The sequence below is a fragment of the Limanda limanda genome, chromosome 12 (assembly GCF_963576545.1).
Source record: "Limanda limanda chromosome 12, fLimLim1.1, whole genome shotgun sequence".
NCBI classification, from domain to species: domain Eukaryota; kingdom Metazoa; phylum Chordata; class Actinopteri; order Pleuronectiformes; family Pleuronectidae; genus Limanda; species Limanda limanda.
The window spans coordinates 4,140,781-4,159,651 of record NC_083647.1 but is presented as its reverse complement, the minus strand read 5'-3'; the positions used below and the strand labels follow the sequence as shown (position 1 = coordinate 4,159,651).

Sequence of the window (18,871 nt, the reverse complement as noted above, 5' to 3'; positions counted from 1 at the left end):
GTTTTAAGTGTAGCATTTGTAAAAAGGAGTATCTGATAGCATATCTGTGTGTGTATCCCATTTGTTCTCCCACTCAGCTTTGCAATGTTTTGAAAGAAAAGCCCTGTAGTTCAAAAAATATAGAACAGCTAAATTGAAAAAGAGATGACTTTGTTTGTTATTTTATTCTATTTGCACATCATCTGCTGCAGTTGTTCCAAATCAGTCCTGCAGCTCATCTTCTCTGTCAGTTTAAGTGTACATGGAAAGGTACATCCACTGTAAAAAAAGATAAGGTATATTATTCCTTTGCTTCTGCATTTCTGCCAGATGCTCAAAATTGTCATCACTTCATCACAAATAATTAACAATGTCCTGTAGATACAATAGTGGAATTCTATTTGAAACAAAGGTGATCACCAATAACACATTTTCAAATCAACACCTGTGCAGATTATGAAAAGATAAAACCATTTTGAGATGCTCTCAAAAAATAAAGCAGAGATGTAGAGCTTGTGATACCTCTGATTCACGAAGTCTCATGGCCGATCCATCAGACAGCTGCTTGAAGATTTCTATTGAGAAAAAAGCAACGTGTTGTTACTTAAGGCTTCACATGATATAATCATAGCCATTAAAATTCAATGGACAATGGTACAGAGCAGCTCTGGCTTGCTAAAACACTACACAACATTCTCCAAATGGTATTACGTGAAGGACTTATTGGAAGTTATTGGACTGCTGAGAAAGATTGAACATTATGTTTCCACTTCACCTTAAACTCTAATATCCCATACTGTTGCCAGGGATTTATTTCACAATAACAGTGTTGGGAAGGATACTTTCAAAACGTATTCCGTTACAGAATACAGAATACATGCCCAAAAATGTAATCTGTAACGTATTCCATTACATTAACTAATCTGAGTAACGTATTCTGAATACTTGGAATACTTCCGGTTTGTATTGCATATTTTAAGTGTATGATTGCGGCGTTGTTATAGTCAGTGGAGCAGCAGCAGTTTAAACTCTCTCTCGGCTGATGCGGCGGGCCAGCTGGATGTCCGGCTCCCATCCTCTCCCATCTCTGTGCGGGTCCTACCGGAGGCTGAAGCCCCCCCCTGCGCCAAGGCTGCCTCGCGTCGTGCAGCGATCGTTTCGGCGTTGAGCCTATTTTTTGCGCTTGACGCGAGCGTATCGCTCCGTGAAACACACTGAAAAATGATTTTAAACGATATTGATGACATATTTTATATGATATAAATGATAAAGCATGCATCCCGTAGTTTGTATTCCCCTTCTGTTGTCCTGGAGTTTTAATTTTACCAATTTGACCGATCACATTATTAAATGCCCCCCTCTGCCCATCCATACAGACACACAAGCAGTCATAAAGATAAAAAGAGAGGGGGGGGGAGGCGGGGGTTCCGTTGTGAACCCGGCGTGCCTCGCTGGCCTCCTGCAGAGCCATGACAGCGGAGCTCTGGAAGCGCAGGTCGGTCTTCTCTCACCAGGCGCTGGAAGGGCAGCTTGCGGTTCAGCAGCTCCGTAGATTTCTGGTAGTGACGGAACTCTCTCAGAGCCTCGGTCCCGGGCCTGTAACGGTCCCGAGCCGGTCGCGGTGAGGCTCCTTCACGCCGCCGGGGGCCCGGGCGCTCTTACGGCAGCCCTGGTCTCCAGCTGCTTCCTGGGGGCTTTGCCGCCGGTGGATTTACGAGAGAGTGAATAAACTCATGAAACAGAGAAGTACCGTCATGTAATCCACTGATTTCAACAATGTAACTGTATTCTGAATACCATCTATTTAATTTGTAACTGTAACGGAATACAGTTACTCATAATTTGTATTCTAAATACGTAACGCCGTTACATGTATTCCGTTACTCCCCAACACTGCACAATAACTACTGAAGTGATTTATCTGCAGGCCTTGGTGGTTGTAAGCACTCTCGAGTACTTAATGTTGTATCTCCCCTTGACTGAAAAGAATATTTTTGCCAGAGAAGAAAGATAAATTCAAAGAGGATTGATAGAAGTCACCTTTGTCAACCTGGAAAAGAGTGGAGGTTGCTCAAGACACCAACTGTCCACCACTGCTTCAAGGGTGGCCCCAAAACAAGATTGTGTGATCTGGCCCGCGGGATAATTAATTAATGAGAACATTTAAAAAAAGAAATGTCAACAATGAACATTTTGACCATTGCTCATGTGAACCAGAAATCTGTGAAGTATGACTTAAACTTTTTATTGATCGGAGCTGGTGTGTGTGAGATAATTTTTGTCCATCCTTCTAGATTAAATCTGTTCACCAAGGTCTTGAAGGATGATGACAAAGGAGAGAGAGGCTGCTCTAGCAGTGTTGCCAACTTGGCGACTTTGTCGCTAAATCTGGCGACTTTCCAAATCCTCATGGCGACTTTTTTTGTCAAAAGCTACTAGCGACAAATCTAGCAACTTTTTCTGGTGTTGTTGGAGACTTTCTGGTGTTTCTGAGACTGACGTGAAAGCACGTATCGTTCTGCAGTTACTGTCCTCAACGAGCAGCAAGTGCTGCCATGAGCCCCTCTGCCGTCCCAAAGCACTCGCGGGCGGTCAGTCTCGCAGTAGCTGAAGACAGAGCAGAGAGGAGAGCAGACTGCAAATGAATTGCGCATGCGCAAAACCGCCGCTGACCCTTCCCTGGCTTACGGAGCGAGATGTAAGTGTCAATGTATCTTCACTGTCACTGGAAAACATGAGTCATTGCGTTCAGTCTCTTCATCGATGCAGAGTCCACATCGTGATGCATCTAAGAATCAAGACATTTCCACACCTTTAGTGTGGAACGTGGTGAAACTGAACCCTTTCAGGGCCCTAAAAACTAAACCAAACTTAAGAAAAAATGAATCAAAACTTGCTCTGCCAGAGTTTCTCTTTTGGATAATTTATCCAGTTCCAAGCCCGGATTAAGGAGGAGGGTTGGACGTAGAGCTAGCAATTCCACCCCACTTAACAGCCTTTTGATTAAATTTGATGTTCTAACATTTAACAATACAGGACAAAATGTATTTATGTATGTGTGTCTAGACACAGCACTAAAGTCATGAAGTTATTTTGAGAAGTGATGGTCTATTTCAATGGCTAGATAAAAAAAAACAAGAATCAACGGAAGAATACGGAAGCGTATTGCATTCTGTTTTTTATTTTATTGAGAACTTATCTCGGAATTTCCTAGATAATTTTCTAAAAAAAACTGAATTTTTTTTTCAAGTGAATGCAATACGCTTCTGTAGAAGAAAGCTCATTTGTATTTCTAAACATATTGAGGGTGTTTTTTTGTCACTTTTTGTAAGTCCTACAGCAACCATTACAGTTATGCAAATTAGGCGATGACGTCATTTAGCGACATCTAGCGATTTTTAGGACAGCCAATAGCTACTTTCCTTGCTGAGGAGTTGGCAACACTTTGCTCTAGCATTGGGTAGTTGCTCAATGACAGCAAGGAGGGCAGTCTCAGTGGAGTTGCCTGCCTTGAAACAGACTGGTGAGGCTCAAGAAGGTTGTTATGGTGGAGATAGGAGGAGCTGTTGATTAAAGATAGAACCTTCAAGTGTTTGGAGAGAAAAGTAAGAAGAGAGACAGATATGCATGTTTACTTAAGACGGGTTGGGGGTGGGTTTCATGAGAAAATGGTTCACTCTTGCCTCTTTAGGATAATTAGGGAAACAGACAGTTGACAGGGCAGTGTTGATAAGATCTGTGAGAAAAGAACATGAGAGGGGATGGGGTCAATGGGGCAGGTGGTTGGGCAGGCAGAAGTTACTAGGGTAAGATCTTGATTGGGAGACGGGGGTGAAAGAGGAAAGTTAAGGGGATGAAGATGAAATTGATGGAAAGGTAATTACAGAAGGTGGGTTTGGAAACGAGGAGCATATGTCATCTATCTTCTTTATGAAGTAGTTGACAAAGTGGCTTAGTAGAAGGGGGGAAGGACGAGGGGGACTGGGGGGGTCAACGTGGTTGGAAAAGATGGAGAAGATTCTTTGGGGGATTGTAAAATGGGGATTGTAATTTTTGTTTGGTAAAAAAAGCTTTTGGCTGCAGAAATAATGGCAGAGAAAGAAGAGAGAAGACATTAATGAGTGAGCAGGTCATCAGGGTAAAGACTTTCGCCATTTCCTCGATAATGGCTTTATCGGCTGTCCAAATGCACTTACGGGACATGCAGTCAAAGCGAAGGATGAGACTGATGAAACTCTCCAGTGTCATGTGTCCAGAGGAGGCCCCGTAGCGCAGAGCCATCAAATTCAGCATGTCATCGCTGACACGCTTTCCTGAACAATAGACATCAGACAAGAGTTCACAACATATTTCATTATTTTCATGACTGATTTATCTGCAGATTATTTGTAATAGGACTCTCTCACTGTTGTATTTTGTTGCAATGAGGCTTGAATATAACAAAAAAAACAGTGAAAGGGAGAATGATTAAAAATGTGCAAATTTTTTAATTCATGAATAAAAAAATAGGGGGCAGCATTTTGCAAAAAAGCTAAGTTCTCCACTAGGTTTAACAAGATAATTCAGTATCTCGATGTTTGCAGCAATGGAGTCCAACTCATTACTGTAATGAAAAGAATGTACTCTGCATAAATTAAAAGTCTGTTTGTATGTGTTGCTGACCGTGCAGTTAAGTGATGACTGAACTTTTTTAATTAAAAAAGAGATTTGACAAATAAAAACAAAATACAACACTATATATGAAAGAGCACAAGAAATGTAGCTCACAACATTTCACAAAAAATTAATTATATGGGCAAAACATGCCCTGACCAGCAGGATCCCTCTTAAATTCTTCACTTTTTACTGTCTCATTCTGCTTTTCTCTGCCGCTGAATTTCCTGTTTCTCCATTGTCTCTACCAATTAAAGACAGAAAGGCCCCCAAAAAATGACCAATCAAGAATTAAATTACCATTATCGATACTGCTTATTTTTTTCAGGGATTCTTGGGGGCGGATCTTGAGTCAATCCCAGCTGACATCTGGCGAGAGGCCAGGTACACTCTGGACAAGTCGCCAGTGTATCACAGGGACTAACCACTATTTTTCCTCTCACGGTTAATTTAGAGTCTCCATCAACCTATCCCCAATCTGGACATAAAGACCACAGCCAAACTGGGATCTGAGGTAAGAACTTTCTTGCTGTGAAACGACAGAGCAACCCACTAAACCACTGTGCCGCCCATAACAATGTGACATTAGACGGAAAATTCCAGTTGTAGTGTAATGCTTGGTGGAAAACGTTGAAACCCTTTTCCCATGTCAAAGTCTGACTTCCGATTGAGTACTTTGTCAACATCTGGTGGAAACTTTATTTATTTGCCACCTGGTTTCCTAGCATTGCTTTGTGTTAAATTTGTTTGGGTTTATTTTCTGTGTTTGCACACAGTTCAAACTGTTTTTAAACAAGGGGGCATAGTCCCACAAGGCAGTGACATCTTCCCACAGGAGACAAAAAGAACAAGCTTATCACCCACCTGAGGCCATGACAGCATTCCTGAGCTCATTCAGAGACAGTGTTCCTGTAAGTGAAACGTCCTTTTGGGAGAAAATCTCCTGTGAAATTATGAGGTAAAAAGGTAGATCACACAATGTTCAGGATATAAAGCAAGATGTATCCTAACCATTCATTAGAGTAGTGATGAAATAATTATGATGTAACCAGTCGTTGGGTCCTTTTACCTTGTACACGATGACCTTCTTCCACAGACGAAGGAATTCCTCACCATTCAGTTTGCCCGTGATAGACGTCTTTAACCCAACATTAAGGTATTAAGTCAGAATGCTGTTTCATGTCCCAACCTGACTTTTAAATCTTTTCATGACTGTTAAACGAACAAAAGGGCAGACAGATCTCTGCATGCAAACTGTTTATATTACTACATTCTAGTGTAGCATAAACATCAATAAGGATACATCCATCAGAGAAATCATGCTGCGACAGGCATCGATGCTGAAGCCTCCAGATTTCAAATCTCCTGAACAAAAACAAATAATAGCAGGAGATTCAGTTTGGCCTGAACTCAGCAACTAAGCAATGCAACAAAAGATAATTACATTCGAATATTTTTTACCAAAGTTTTCAAACCTTTCAAGATTTTGTCATTTAGAATTGTCTGGAGCATCTCAGCGTCCACTTCTTCATACTGGAAAAGAAATCAGAAAAATAAGTCAGAGTAATAATAATAATAACTAGTTGCGCTGGTTGCTGTTAGCTTAGCCGCCGCACTCCTCCACGACTGTGGAGCCCCTGAACTCTGCCCCCTCGCATGCGCACAACCGCTGCTGCAGATCCGCCAGGGACTTCTTTCACCTGGATTTGGTCTGTCAGGCTGCAACGCGCCTACACATGACACTGACAGTGTTTCCAAATTTGTACCTAAAAAACATCCAGGACTCCAGGAATGAAACTATAAATTGTTTAATTCATAAATACAAATCAACTCTTTAAGTCTTATTGAAGCAAAAATGTTTTAGAATTTAAAACTATAAACTGTAGGAAACATTGGTGGACTTTCTAATCATTAATAAACTATTAATCACCAAACCTATAATATGTAATTTACATGAAAGTGTCCTCAAATGACTATGTTTTTAGGGCCCGAGCACTGACAGGCACTGACAGAGAGTGAGGCCCTATTGAAATTGTAAGGATTATTATTATTATTTTTCAGGTAAATGAATTGGCTTTTTGAGGGCTTTAACATGCTCAAATTCTAACTAAAATTTGCAGAGAGTTAGAAAGTGGTGAAAATGTACTTTTCATTTTATTTTATTTATAATTATTATTTATTTTTTATTTAATTTAATTAAAAAAAACAACCTCAAAGTAAAAAAAGTGTCTACTTGCAACGTGGCAGAATATCAAACAAATTAAAATCTCAAAAGTCACAAACTACAAATTACAAATATTTAAGTAATTGAAGATGCTAGCTCAGAAAGACAACAACTAAAGTGTCACATTTGTAAATAAAGATAATGTACTAACTGAAATATTTTATATAATGTTATTGTCATCACAGTAATAAACCATTAGACCAACCACATATTGCATTTACAACTGAGCAGTGACGAGGTCTGTCAAAGACATCAGCACAGCAGGACCCGTGTTGTAGTATCCTGATGTGAAGCACTCGATTGTACCAGGCCCAGCAGGGAAGCTGTTGTGCAACTAGTTTGGGACCTGGCACAAATCCTACCATCAAGTACAACATTTTCTGTGAGTTGTCGACAGCAAAAGTGCTTTTCCAAAGTCAGTGGAGAGAATGAAAAGAAAGTTCTCTCCTGTCTTTGAGTAATAGCACATAAACCAGTGCCGTAAATAGTTGCCCTGACTCAGTGGGGAATCAGTCCTGGCGACAGACATTGAGTTATAGTTTATAAAAAAGCCAATTTTCTCTGTGATTGTCTCATTTGCTGTTGTAGTTCATAATGAGGCAGCAACATTAAAACCAATAATAAATACAATTACAAAAATTTCTGCACATGCATTTTGAAGCATTGCATGCGTTTTGCCTGAAAAAAAGAATAATCACTGAGGAAATATTGACACATTCAGGCTTGGACTCTGATCATGAGACAGAAGTTTGGTGGTGATAGGACAATACAGAAGTGGAATTGTTTGTTTACGGCTCAGCATCAAAGGATTCATCGTCCATGTAAGTCCACGTTAAAGAACATCGTGTTTTATTGGCATGTAATCAAACTTTGACGCCACGCCACGGTCACACCGTGTGACGAAAAATGTATCTTTGGATAACTTTGTATCTCCATCTTGTTGTGATGACACTCATCTCAATTTGAAGTTGATCTGATGGAAGCCCTGGTACAAGTACCTCAAAGCAACAATGTGGATTATGGCCACTAAATGCAAAATAGCAGGCTTCCTGTTGCGTTTTTCCAATTGCACCTCCAGACTTTTTTGTTTGTCTGGTCATAATACACCTGTGTATCGATTTTTGTGAAGATCGGTCAATGTGAACATGTTCCAGGGGTCTCGGTGGGCACCGTTGAGCCATTTTGAAAATTCCTCAAGGATAAGTACATTTTCACCACTTTCTGACTCTCTGCAAATTTTGGTAAGAATTTGAGCATGTTAAAGCCCTCAAAAAGCCAATTCATTTGCCAGAATAATAATAATAATAATCCTTACAATTTCAATAGGGCCTTACTGTCAGTGCTCGGGCCCTAATTATTATTATCATTGTTATAATAATTATAACAGGGTACAGAAGGCACACATGAATGTTTCTATTATGTGGAACAGATTGCAAGTAGTAAGAGCGGCACCACTGCAACTGAAACTGTTTGTTTGAATATAAGATTGATCTTGTTTCTGATTGTTTGGAAGCTGGGGGATACAGCTAACCTGGCAATTTTCAAAAATAACCAAGTGTCATATGTCTTTCATCAAGTTCTTGGAAAGAAAGAAAATAATACTTTTTAATATGTTGTCCTATTATCTGAAGACTCATAAATTACCTTATCAGAGTATTGACGGAATAAGATTCTCTTATTTGCATCATCCACTCCATTTTCGTCTGGTATTTTCTGAAAAAGATGGCGTGTTCAGTTCCAGATGAGCTGAGGTAACACATACATACATGTGTCATATATGATCAATGCAATCAGTAAAGAACATGGATCAAAGCAGAAAAACCAAAAAGTTATTAACATGGAGGGTCAATTTAAAAATCTTGTGCACCTCTTCTGTTTCGTTGTGTTCGTGGTTATGGCCTCCAGAATCCTCACTGAGAGGAAGAACATAAGTCGTCAGTACTCGTGCTCATTGCAGGGAATTATCACATACGCTAGCTAATTACAGTAACAAGTCGTGTTAGGATTTAAAACTTGAGATTCAGTAATTAGTAACTACAGACATTCACACGAGAAAATTATTTTTCTGGATTAACAAAATAATTGTCAGTTTTTCTAAATTAAAGTAACAATTTTCATGAGAAAAATAAAGGTGTTGTGTTTTTCTAGATGAACAATATTATTTTCTCATTTCATGAGGAAAAAAAATGCAGTTTTCTATTTCGGTCACTAGATAGCCTTCCTCACAATTGCCAAATAGCAAACATTTCCGACCTGTGTAGTTTGACCCTGTTTTATTTGGGTTTTGGTTCAAGACACTGGGAGATAAACATCTCATAAGTAAGATAGATAGAGAGCTTCTAGTAGAATTTTGAACAATCTCGTTAATTCACAAAAACAGAGAAGAATTTATTTCTCAATTGAGTGAAATACGTTTCTCTACAACAGTTACTTATGCCAGTGAAGCCTTTTTCAGACATGAACCCTTGATGAGGTCTGCAAAATAGGGTCCAGACTTTCTCCAGATGTTGCCTTTGACACGAGGAACGTAGCAGCTGTTCAACTGTCTCCCATTGGCTTATTCAGACATTCTCCAGAATTCTTACTATATATTTTACTTGATATTTGACCAATATCCATTGAGTCCAATGACTTTATGCACTTTATCACTGCAGCAGTGTTTTAAGTAGCCTCAGCAAGACAGGACAAACATGCTTCTCTTGTAGAGCTCCTAATAGACCAGCAGATGTCAGTGTGGTTGTGCTGGGAAAATGTATCAATGCTTTTATTATTTATTTATTTATTTATTTGAAGTAGCTGGCAGGAGAAACTCATCAGAACATTCAGAGATTCTCAAACATTTTTGCAAGCAGCATAATATTAGACAATAGAAGGACCAGACATTAGATTGAACGTTGACATCAGTTTGGTCTTTGCATGTACTGTGTTCAGACTGGTGCTGGACTTACTTAGATGCACATGCCATTGTAATGTATTCTAGGATATGCTATGTGGCATATACAGATAAACTGTACACGTACAACAATTTGAAAGCGAATGAGTGAGATTTAAGTGACTTACTGCACTTCGGTCTCGGACTTGGCCAGGATGGTCAGGATGAAGGAGGCAGTCTCATTGGGATTGTAGGTGGACGGCACAATCAGGTATTCACCAGGCTTCAATGTGACGAACTCCGTCACCTCACGTGCGTTTAAGTAGGTTTTAGTTTGGGCCACAGTTCTGTTTCTGCCGAAGAAAGAGGCTGGGAACCTCCCTTTGTGTGCCTGGTACTGTAATGCCAATAATAAACAGGTTTTTACAGCTCCATTCAATCTCCAGTATAGACGGGCAATGTGTGAGAAATGTTACTTACTTCTTCGGTCACCTTGGATGAAACCAGAGGAAAATTAAGTTTGTGTTGGGGATAAAACAAAACATTTGACATTATGAGGTAAATCAAATAAAGTTAATGCACACCATGGAATTTAATTTCCCACTGGTACGTTTAACATGATGACACCTTATGGCTGAACCCACAGAACTATTACATTTTTATCTTCACGTGACTATTTTCAACTTAGTTCAATGCATGAACTATTTAAATTTTAATCCAAATGTGACACAAACAAAGAAAAAAAACTAAACTTACCTCAAATACATTGAGTCCAATGTGGAGATTTTCGACCATGCGTCTGTTCCTTTTGTCGGGCATTTGCATGAGAGACATCAGAAAGTTTTTTCCCCCCTGGTTCTCTGAACACTCACTGAATAATTTGCCGACCTTGATTCGATACTGTGGATTAGTGGAGAATTTTTCTGGAAGATTAAAGAAGACAAAAACATCACATACAAACTTACTGCAGCCAATTCATCCATGATTGCAAAATTCTGCTTTGAGCGTATGGAGTCTGGTGTGCGCCACAGCAATAATTATAGACTTTAGATTTTGATTATCATTTGTTAATAATTTCTTCCTACATTTTGAAAGGTGATTATAAATTCCTCAAATAAATCGGATTGTGATCTTTTAACTGACAAATGATTAGAACCAGCTCTATTTTTCAGTCTTGTTGCTGTTATTCGATCTCCCATTTGTCTCTGGTTTTACTATTCACAGTTTCCATTTGGAGTCATGTTTGCCTCTTTTAGAAAGTACAGAGAAGAACAGTGAAACTGTCTCAGTATCTCTGCAAGATTCAAAAACAGTTTAACATATTTACAGATATTTGGAAAGTACCAAAGCTCTGCATGCATCCTCCAGCCGTGGTTCCTGCAACCCATCTGCCCTCGTAGAATGACGGCTTCCAATGGCACGAGGAGCTTCCATCAAGGAAGTCTGGACACAGGCAGCAGATGTCCAGATCATTGTAGAACTCACAGAAGTCTTCCAGTGTCATCCTGTCCAAATCAGAAATTAACTTAGTTAATTGTCATCATTAAATTCTAAGTATGATAGAATTAGTATTTAATAACTCTTTGATCCACAAGAGAAAAAAATATCATTTTGTGGCAGTGACTTGTGCGAAAATGGACAGCTCGAAGAGTATATGAACATAGTGCCTGATACACTGCACTTATTTTTAGATATATAACTTTTATTTTTTATCAACACATAAGTGCATTTTTACCCAAAACTATAATGTAACAAAAGGTGTGTTACACTAATAATTAAAATGTTTTGACATTTAAAGTAATGAAATCAAATTTTGATTAGAAAGTATAACACACTTACCAAAACTCTCCATCATCTTTCACTGAAAGGCACATTTCACGATCCTGAAGACTCACAGTTTGCCACAAATGCGAACTTTAGCGACAGTTTGACAATGAGAGAGAAGGAAAGAAACAGTTATGAATTTTATAAAAAGATGCATACACACACACACACGTGTCTCTTTATAGTTGTGAGGACACTCATTGACGTAATGCATTCCCTAGCCCCTTAACCCAACTCTAACCAAAAGCCAATATAATTTGTGTGTACTAGCCAAAATGTCCTCACACTGTCAAAATGTCCTCACAATAATGGTATAGAACCAACGATTGCCCTCATAACATATGAATGTATTGACATAGATTAACATTTAAATATAAAAACATATAAAATAAAATACAAATGCCTCCAAGGTATTAAAGCTTATTAAAGACAGTAATAGAAAGGTGTCTTGTCTCTTTTTTCAGATATCTTCAATCCCTTCATATGTGACTAACAAAAAAAGGTGACAGTGAAAACATCAGCAACATGTTATTTGGTGAGGGTAAAATAACTTCTATCTTTATAAATAAAACATAATAATAATTCATAAAACATTTGCTAGGTAGTCATTCTTACTCATCGCTCCACTGTCCGTTCCACTCTGTTTGGCCCCAGGGGTTCCACAAACGCACCAGGTTAACGAGTCTCCCTTGGCTCATAAACTGACGAGAAATGAGCAGCAGACAAAAAATCAGGGATATTTATACAAACACAGAATTCTGTATGCTGCCGTGCAGTGTTAATTTTGGCAGCTATTTTTGATTTAGTCTTAGTCTTAGTCTTTTGACGAAAATGCATATTAGTTTTAGTCTAGTTTTAGTCATTTTTATCCTTCTTAGTTTTAGTCTAGTTTTAGTCGACGAAAACAAATTACATTTTAGTCTAGTTTTAGTCAACGAAAACAAATTACATTTTAGTCTAGTTTTAGTCACATTTAATAGCCACATTAAACTCCTTATCTTCCCTTCTCAGGTCCAGGGACCCCCTGTGTTGTGTCTACAACTGCATACTAGTCTAGCTTGCAGTACTTAGGTTGTCCATTAGATGTCCCTCCTATAGGTCTATAGCAGGGGTCGGCAACCTTTACTATCAAAAGAGCCATTTTGCCCCCTCTTCCCCCAAATAAAATTTGTCTGGAGCCGCAAAACATATTTGATAACAAAGCTGATAAAATTTTATATAAAGTTATAATATACTAATCTGTAGATTATTGCATTTATGAAATTATAGAACAACAATAAAGAAAACTGTTGACATTTTATTTATTTTTACCTGTTACAACAAAGGGAAACACCAAATCCTTATGAAGAGGAGAAGAAAATACACAGGCAAGTGTAGGCCTACTTTGAAATAAATTAAACGCAGAACTAGGGTTATTTGAATCATCCCCATATTTGTGGGAAATGTATGAAATAAGAAGTACCCTATTTTGAAATAAATAAAAACATCTAGCTGCAGCCTATATATTTTAGTTGGCGTTGGCAAAATGTGAAAACAAACATTGAAAGCAGATCAGACTGGAGGGGACACAGAAGCTGCAGCTCTGTAGAAACCAACTGCAGCCTCTGCTCTGATCAAGAAGCTGCGGCGCTGATCTCAGAGCAGCTGAGACCAGAGAAACTCTGTGTTTTCACTGTTTCCATAGTTAAGAAGCAGCAGGTGAGTCAGTGACCGGCCTGCTTCATGTGAACGAGCTCTGATCTCACTGTCTCTCTGAGCGAGTGCGCTGCGGCAGGGGGCGGAGCCTCGGGTCCGGAGCGCTGTCTGGCAGCTCACACACACGCACACACACACAGACACACACACTCGCCGCTCCGGGTACTTCATGACGGCCTGATACGATTATGTTTTTAAAAATTGTTGTGACTTAGTCAACCGCCAACATTTTCGTTTCGTCTCATCTCGTTAACGAAAATTAAAATATATTTCGTCATAGTTTTTATTTTCAAAGATCCATTTCGTTACGTCTTCGTCTCGTCTTAGTCATGGGAAAAGGGGCGTTAACGAATATTTTTCGTTATCGTTATCGTCAACGAAATTAACACTGCTGCCATGTCTTCAATGTAAATATGACTATTTACCTGTTTCACACCTGTGACAGTATAGGCATGGCCTTGGACAACTCCATTTGGCAGCACATTGTTGGCAGATGTCCTCTACAAGATAGAGGTATACAGTTTAGAGAGATGTCACTGAAATGGCATTGATAGACACATATCCTGAAGGTACAGTTCTGAAATTTAAGAGCTAACAACGTGTAGTAAAAACTTAATTGCTTCTCAAATAACATTAGATAATGTACTCAAATTATGGGGAATAACTTATTTGATTACTTCAAAAAGAAAATTATGTAAACTCTTGATGTGACAAATGAATTGACTTGAATAAATGCTGTCATGTATTATTGGACCCATTAAAAACCCTGAACCCACCTTCTCTCTCTACCACATACTTTAACTACAGCGTTGAGCACTTCATATTTTCCTTCAGGCATAGGCTGTTAGTCAAATGCCAAAGGTAATTACAAACAGTTGAACTGTTCTTATGCCCTACAGATCATTTGTCAGAGTTATCGAGCATTGGCAGCCACTGCTGGCCTTTTACGTTGAGGTAGATTATACTGGAATCTGAAGTCGATATAAGGGATTGATCAAACTGTAAATGAAACCAAACTACTGTATAATAACTTTATCTTCCTGCTATGAAAAGATAAAATGTTGGAAGCTAGACAGGTCTATTGATATTTCCATCTTAGATACAGCTCTAGGACAACCTTAAATTATCTAAGCCTTGAGATGCTTTCATGTTATGCTGTCAACTCTGTGGTTTTGTGTAGTAAATAAATGCTTACCCCTTGAGGTGTCCCACAGCCCATCAGGGAATTCTTTTGTACAGCTCTTGTCATCAGCTCCCACAGGTCCGGAGGAGGTTCTGTGAGGTTGATACACAAGTGGACCCCGCCAGTGAAGTCCACCAAAGCCTCAGCAGGGGTTCCAGCATTCATGTCTGCGTATGAACCACACACCCTGACAGCAGGTGTTAAATTACTTTCAAACACTTTCAGAAAGTAAGATCAATGTCACTCTGAGACTATCAAGACTGTGGGACTGAGAAATGCATTATTTTTCATACTTGGCATAGGCTTTCTCCAGCAAAGCAGGCCAGAACTCAGTCGGAGTTTTGGATTGGACGAAGATTAATCTGCCATCAACTGTTGGTAGCTTGTCATCAATGATAACATCCACCCATTTCCCAAACCTCCAAAACTGAATAGTTGACAACATGAAGAGGGTTATAACAAAATGAGATGTATATAATTGATCAGAACCTATTTTTTTTAATGATGTTGGCAATATTTACCCTGAAGTGGAACAGCCCGCAGTAGTCCTCATTAAAACTTTGTTCAAGAGGAACAACTTGCTTTAGTATTGAATCCTGGAATGTCAGAGCTCCGATAGATGCAAGGAACCAGCAGTTTCCTTAGTAAAATAGAACCGTTGAGTTGTCAGGACAGTATGTTAAGCAGACATGACAGTAATGTTTGTTTAATCAGGTTTACGTCTAAGAAACATTCAAGTATGCTAACACAGCCAAGACGCAGAATACACGTTAGTACAGTGGTTATTGTAGGTTCTTACTGTCCAATGAACACAGATGCGGTTAGGTTTGAAAACATGGATTTCTTCTCAGTGTCATTACACTCATTTTTCTGAACATTCTAAACCACATGCTGGAATTCAGGCTGCTATGCATAACCACCATTATCTTTCAGACTTGTTACTGTCACACCTCGGTGAGGTTTGTCTTGTCTTGGGTTTTTGTCTCGTAACTTCCTGTTATATTTTGAAATCCTAACTCTCCTCTCGTTTCAGGTCACTTGCCCTTCCTCATGTGTCAACGGTCTGATTGTCTCTGATTGTTTCCACCTGTTCCCTTCACCCTCATGTGCTTATAGTCTGCGTCTCCCCTTTGTCTTGTGCCAAAGTGTTTCGTCCTTGTACCTAAGCCCTTTTCCACAGTCATTGTCGTTTTTGCCTATGAGGTTTGCTACGCCACGTAAGTTGTTTTCTGTTTCCTCCTTGAGAGTGATTTTTCTTAGCTTCGTTTTGTGTTGTTTGTAAGCTGTTTTTTCTTCCTCCCTTTTGGAGTGATTTGTGTTTAGAGAGATTTAGTTAGTTGATGAGCCTCCTGTTTAGGTGAGCCTTTTCTTTTGTCCTGTTTCATAGTAGTGGTTTTCCTCCTTCGGGAGCGCTTTTGATTTCTTGCTCTAGCCTTTTGTTTGTCATCCTTCGGGAGCGAAGGTCTTTTTCTAGTGTGTGTGTTTTGAATTTATTAGGGAATTTTTCTTTCCCCCAGTTATTCTTGCCAGGTCTTAGATATATTAAGTGAGTTTTTTCATAGCCCAATCGTTTGTCACTCTTCATAGAGGATCTGAATTCAATAAAGTGTGCTGGTACGTGTAATTCTCTGCATCTGAGTCCTCATTTCAGTCCGGGCCTGACAGTTACCTTTTGATCTCGAGGTACCAAGATTAATTTAGCTTTGATAAAATAAATATTCCATATTAAAATAAGTATATAATAGGTAAAATACATTGTAAAACTGTTTTTTTATTATGTCGCTCGGAGTCCTTGCCACAGAGATAGAGAACAAGTAGCAACTATTAAATCTTGAAAATTTTGTAGAAGGAGAAGCTTGAGGATTGTTTTCTTCCAAACATTTGAAGGGCTGTGCTTTGCGACATGTCACACATGCCAAAAAAAATGTGCAATGGACACAAATACCGCTGTTGCACCTGTGCGATACAGTTTTGTGTGTGTGTGGACTTTACAAGAGTTTATGGACTTGCTTGTTAGGGAGTTGACTTGATGACGCATCACTATTTTATTTGGCAGCTGTAGTCTGTTGTGTGATTTAAAACACAATTTGTCATTGCTCGTCACTAGGGTTGCAAAGGGGTGGAAAGTTTCCGGTAAATTTCCGTAAACTTTCCGTAAACTTTCCATGGGAACTTTAGCTCGGGAATTTGGGGAATTTTGAAAAAATAAATAAATATGCAAATTAAATGCTGAGCAATAAAAACATCATTCAAAACACTATTTTAAAGATGTATGGAATGCAGCACACGCTGCACGTTGAATTTCAACCCTCCACTGTGCATTCTTCCATCACATGCACAGATAACTCCCAGCATCCTTCACTCTACAGCAGGGCTATTGAGGCCTGCTGTAGTGTGCAGGACTAGTCAGGTAAGTTTCAATGATATTACTGGGGAAAACATATTAGCATGCTGATTGAGGATTGTTCATCTAGCCTATTTCCATTCATTTATCCATCAATTGTAAAATATGTTTACAGACGAATCCAATTGTTTGGCTAACTATTTATATCTCTGGCATTGCATTAGTGTTTTTTTACAAACTTTTTTCTCATCTTATTCTACAGAACAATGCCACGTGCACTCTCATGTGTGGAGACATTTCACCCCATCCAATGTAGAAGGAAAGGCTGTGTACATTTGCAAATACTCTGCAAAGACCTATGTTAAGAATGACACAACGATGCAGAAGCATATAGTCAAGTGCCCAAAGTTTCCTCGGGGCTCAAATCCGCCTATGACAAAACAAAATGTTTATATTTATATCTGTATATGACAAGGTAAATACAGTTAGTATAAATTACCCACAACATTTCCAGTATATTCCCGTATATTCCCGTTAATTCCCGTGGAAAGTTTCCAACTTTGAATATTCCCGGAATTTTGCAACCCTACTCGTCACATGCACTACCTGTATAAGTTCGCTGTACCTTTTCTGTAACACATGCCAGTGACAACTGAGGTGAACATGTTAGAAACTGAACTACATTGGGCTTATTTGGGCTGGAAGTGCTGTTTTCTGCAATTTCATGAGGATGCAGTTGTGCCACTTGGCTGTGTGGGCATCTCTAAATGACACTGCTGTAAAACCAACTCATTTATTGTTGTGAATTAAGAAAGTTTCCTACCAATCATGCCTTGACCAAAGTCAAATCTGGAGACCCCATCAACAACAAAAGATGGATTGGAAATGATATCCTGAAACAGAGTAATTATTTACACGTTATTGTTGAAGCTTTTAATATTTCAACTGTGAGAATTATATTGCAATATAATATTACTATAGCAAAAAGCATTCACATTGCAGCTTTAACCAGCCGAAAGTATAAGCTACTCCCTTGTGGAGTTAAATAAACACAAACAGACAGTCACTTGAGTTTGCCTTTTATAATGACATGTTCATTTAACCATAGACTTGGATAACCGTTATGCTAAATCCCATCTTTTCAGCTACCACACAACTCACCCCTGGTCTCAGCCACACCACACGGTCCAGGTCAGTCGGTTTCAGTAACCCTTCGCCGATGGTGTATCTGTCAGGGGGGAACATCTCATCAATGTACCTTACTCGTCGGCTGAGGCAGTACTGTTTCATCTGCTCGTAGTCTTGGTTGAGGAAGTTAATGGGGTTGGTGACGGCCCCATAGCCATTTTTCTGATGCCGTGCATTGATGATGTTCATACACACACCAGAGGTAGGCATTGCTGCAGTGGTTGAGTTCTGTTCAGAAAAAAATAAGATAAAATATAATCTTGGCATAAAACAATTTACACAAAGAAGCTTCATAAAAATCACCTCAATGCAAATAAAGCGATCAGCGATCTCTGATGCTTTGCATTAGACTGTACTCTTTAATTTGAACATGGGGAGGGGTACATTAAATCAAATAGTATACATTACTATCTCATGTTAATTTGGTATCAAGTAATGGGATCTGTAAGAAATGGTTACCACATTTAAATTAAGTGTGGGAATGGTTCAACCTTTTGTTTAGGTCAACAGCGTTAAGTAGTTAAGAAATTAGAGGAAAACTTGTGTCCAGAAAAAATGACGTGGAGAATCCAGGTCCAGGCACTCAAAGTGGTTTGAAAAAAGTAAACAGCCTATATTTCAATGGGCTTGAAGTATTAAAAAATACACTGCTGCATATCGGCATAGTTCTTCATCAGGGTGTACTGACACACAGAGACAAAAAGGGATTATTTGCATTTGCCTTTGATTTTGTCCCCGCTCCTGGCATCAGAGCTGATTACTTCAATACCTGACATTCTTAAAGTTGTATCGCTCCCATGTTGGTCTTCTATGTAGTGTTTGGCCATAGGATAATTCAGATTCCCTGAATGGAGGACATACCTATGCTTTGCCACTCTGTCCCTCAGCCTCCTTTTAGTGAGGCCTACA

The 18,871-nt window shown here is 39.1% G+C and overlaps 1 protein-coding gene across 1 annotated transcript; it reads right to left on the bottom strand.

Annotated features, from left to right (window-relative positions):
* Positions 1–231: 231 nt before the first annotated feature.
* LOC133015621 (calpain-1 catalytic subunit-like) lies at positions 232–18,193 on the bottom strand. The gene is made up of 21 exons (XM_061082866.1): positions 17,936–18,193; positions 17,598–17,667; positions 14,952–15,070; positions 14,724–14,857; positions 14,443–14,617; positions 13,673–13,747; positions 12,168–12,253; positions 11,568–11,642; positions 11,073–11,233; positions 10,485–10,651; positions 10,209–10,220; positions 9,917–10,125; positions 8,724–8,769; positions 8,501–8,569; positions 6,108–6,165; positions 5,936–5,997; positions 5,702–5,770; positions 5,497–5,575; positions 4,176–4,292; positions 502–554; positions 232–258 (listed from the first exon to the last, which is right to left on the bottom strand). The coding sequence occupies exons 1-21, from the start codon at positions 18,170–18,172 to the stop codon at positions 232–234; spliced, it is 2,100 nt and encodes a 699-aa protein (XP_060938849.1). The 5' UTR covers positions 18,173–18,193.
* Between the last annotated feature and the right edge of the window lie 678 nt (positions 18,194–18,871).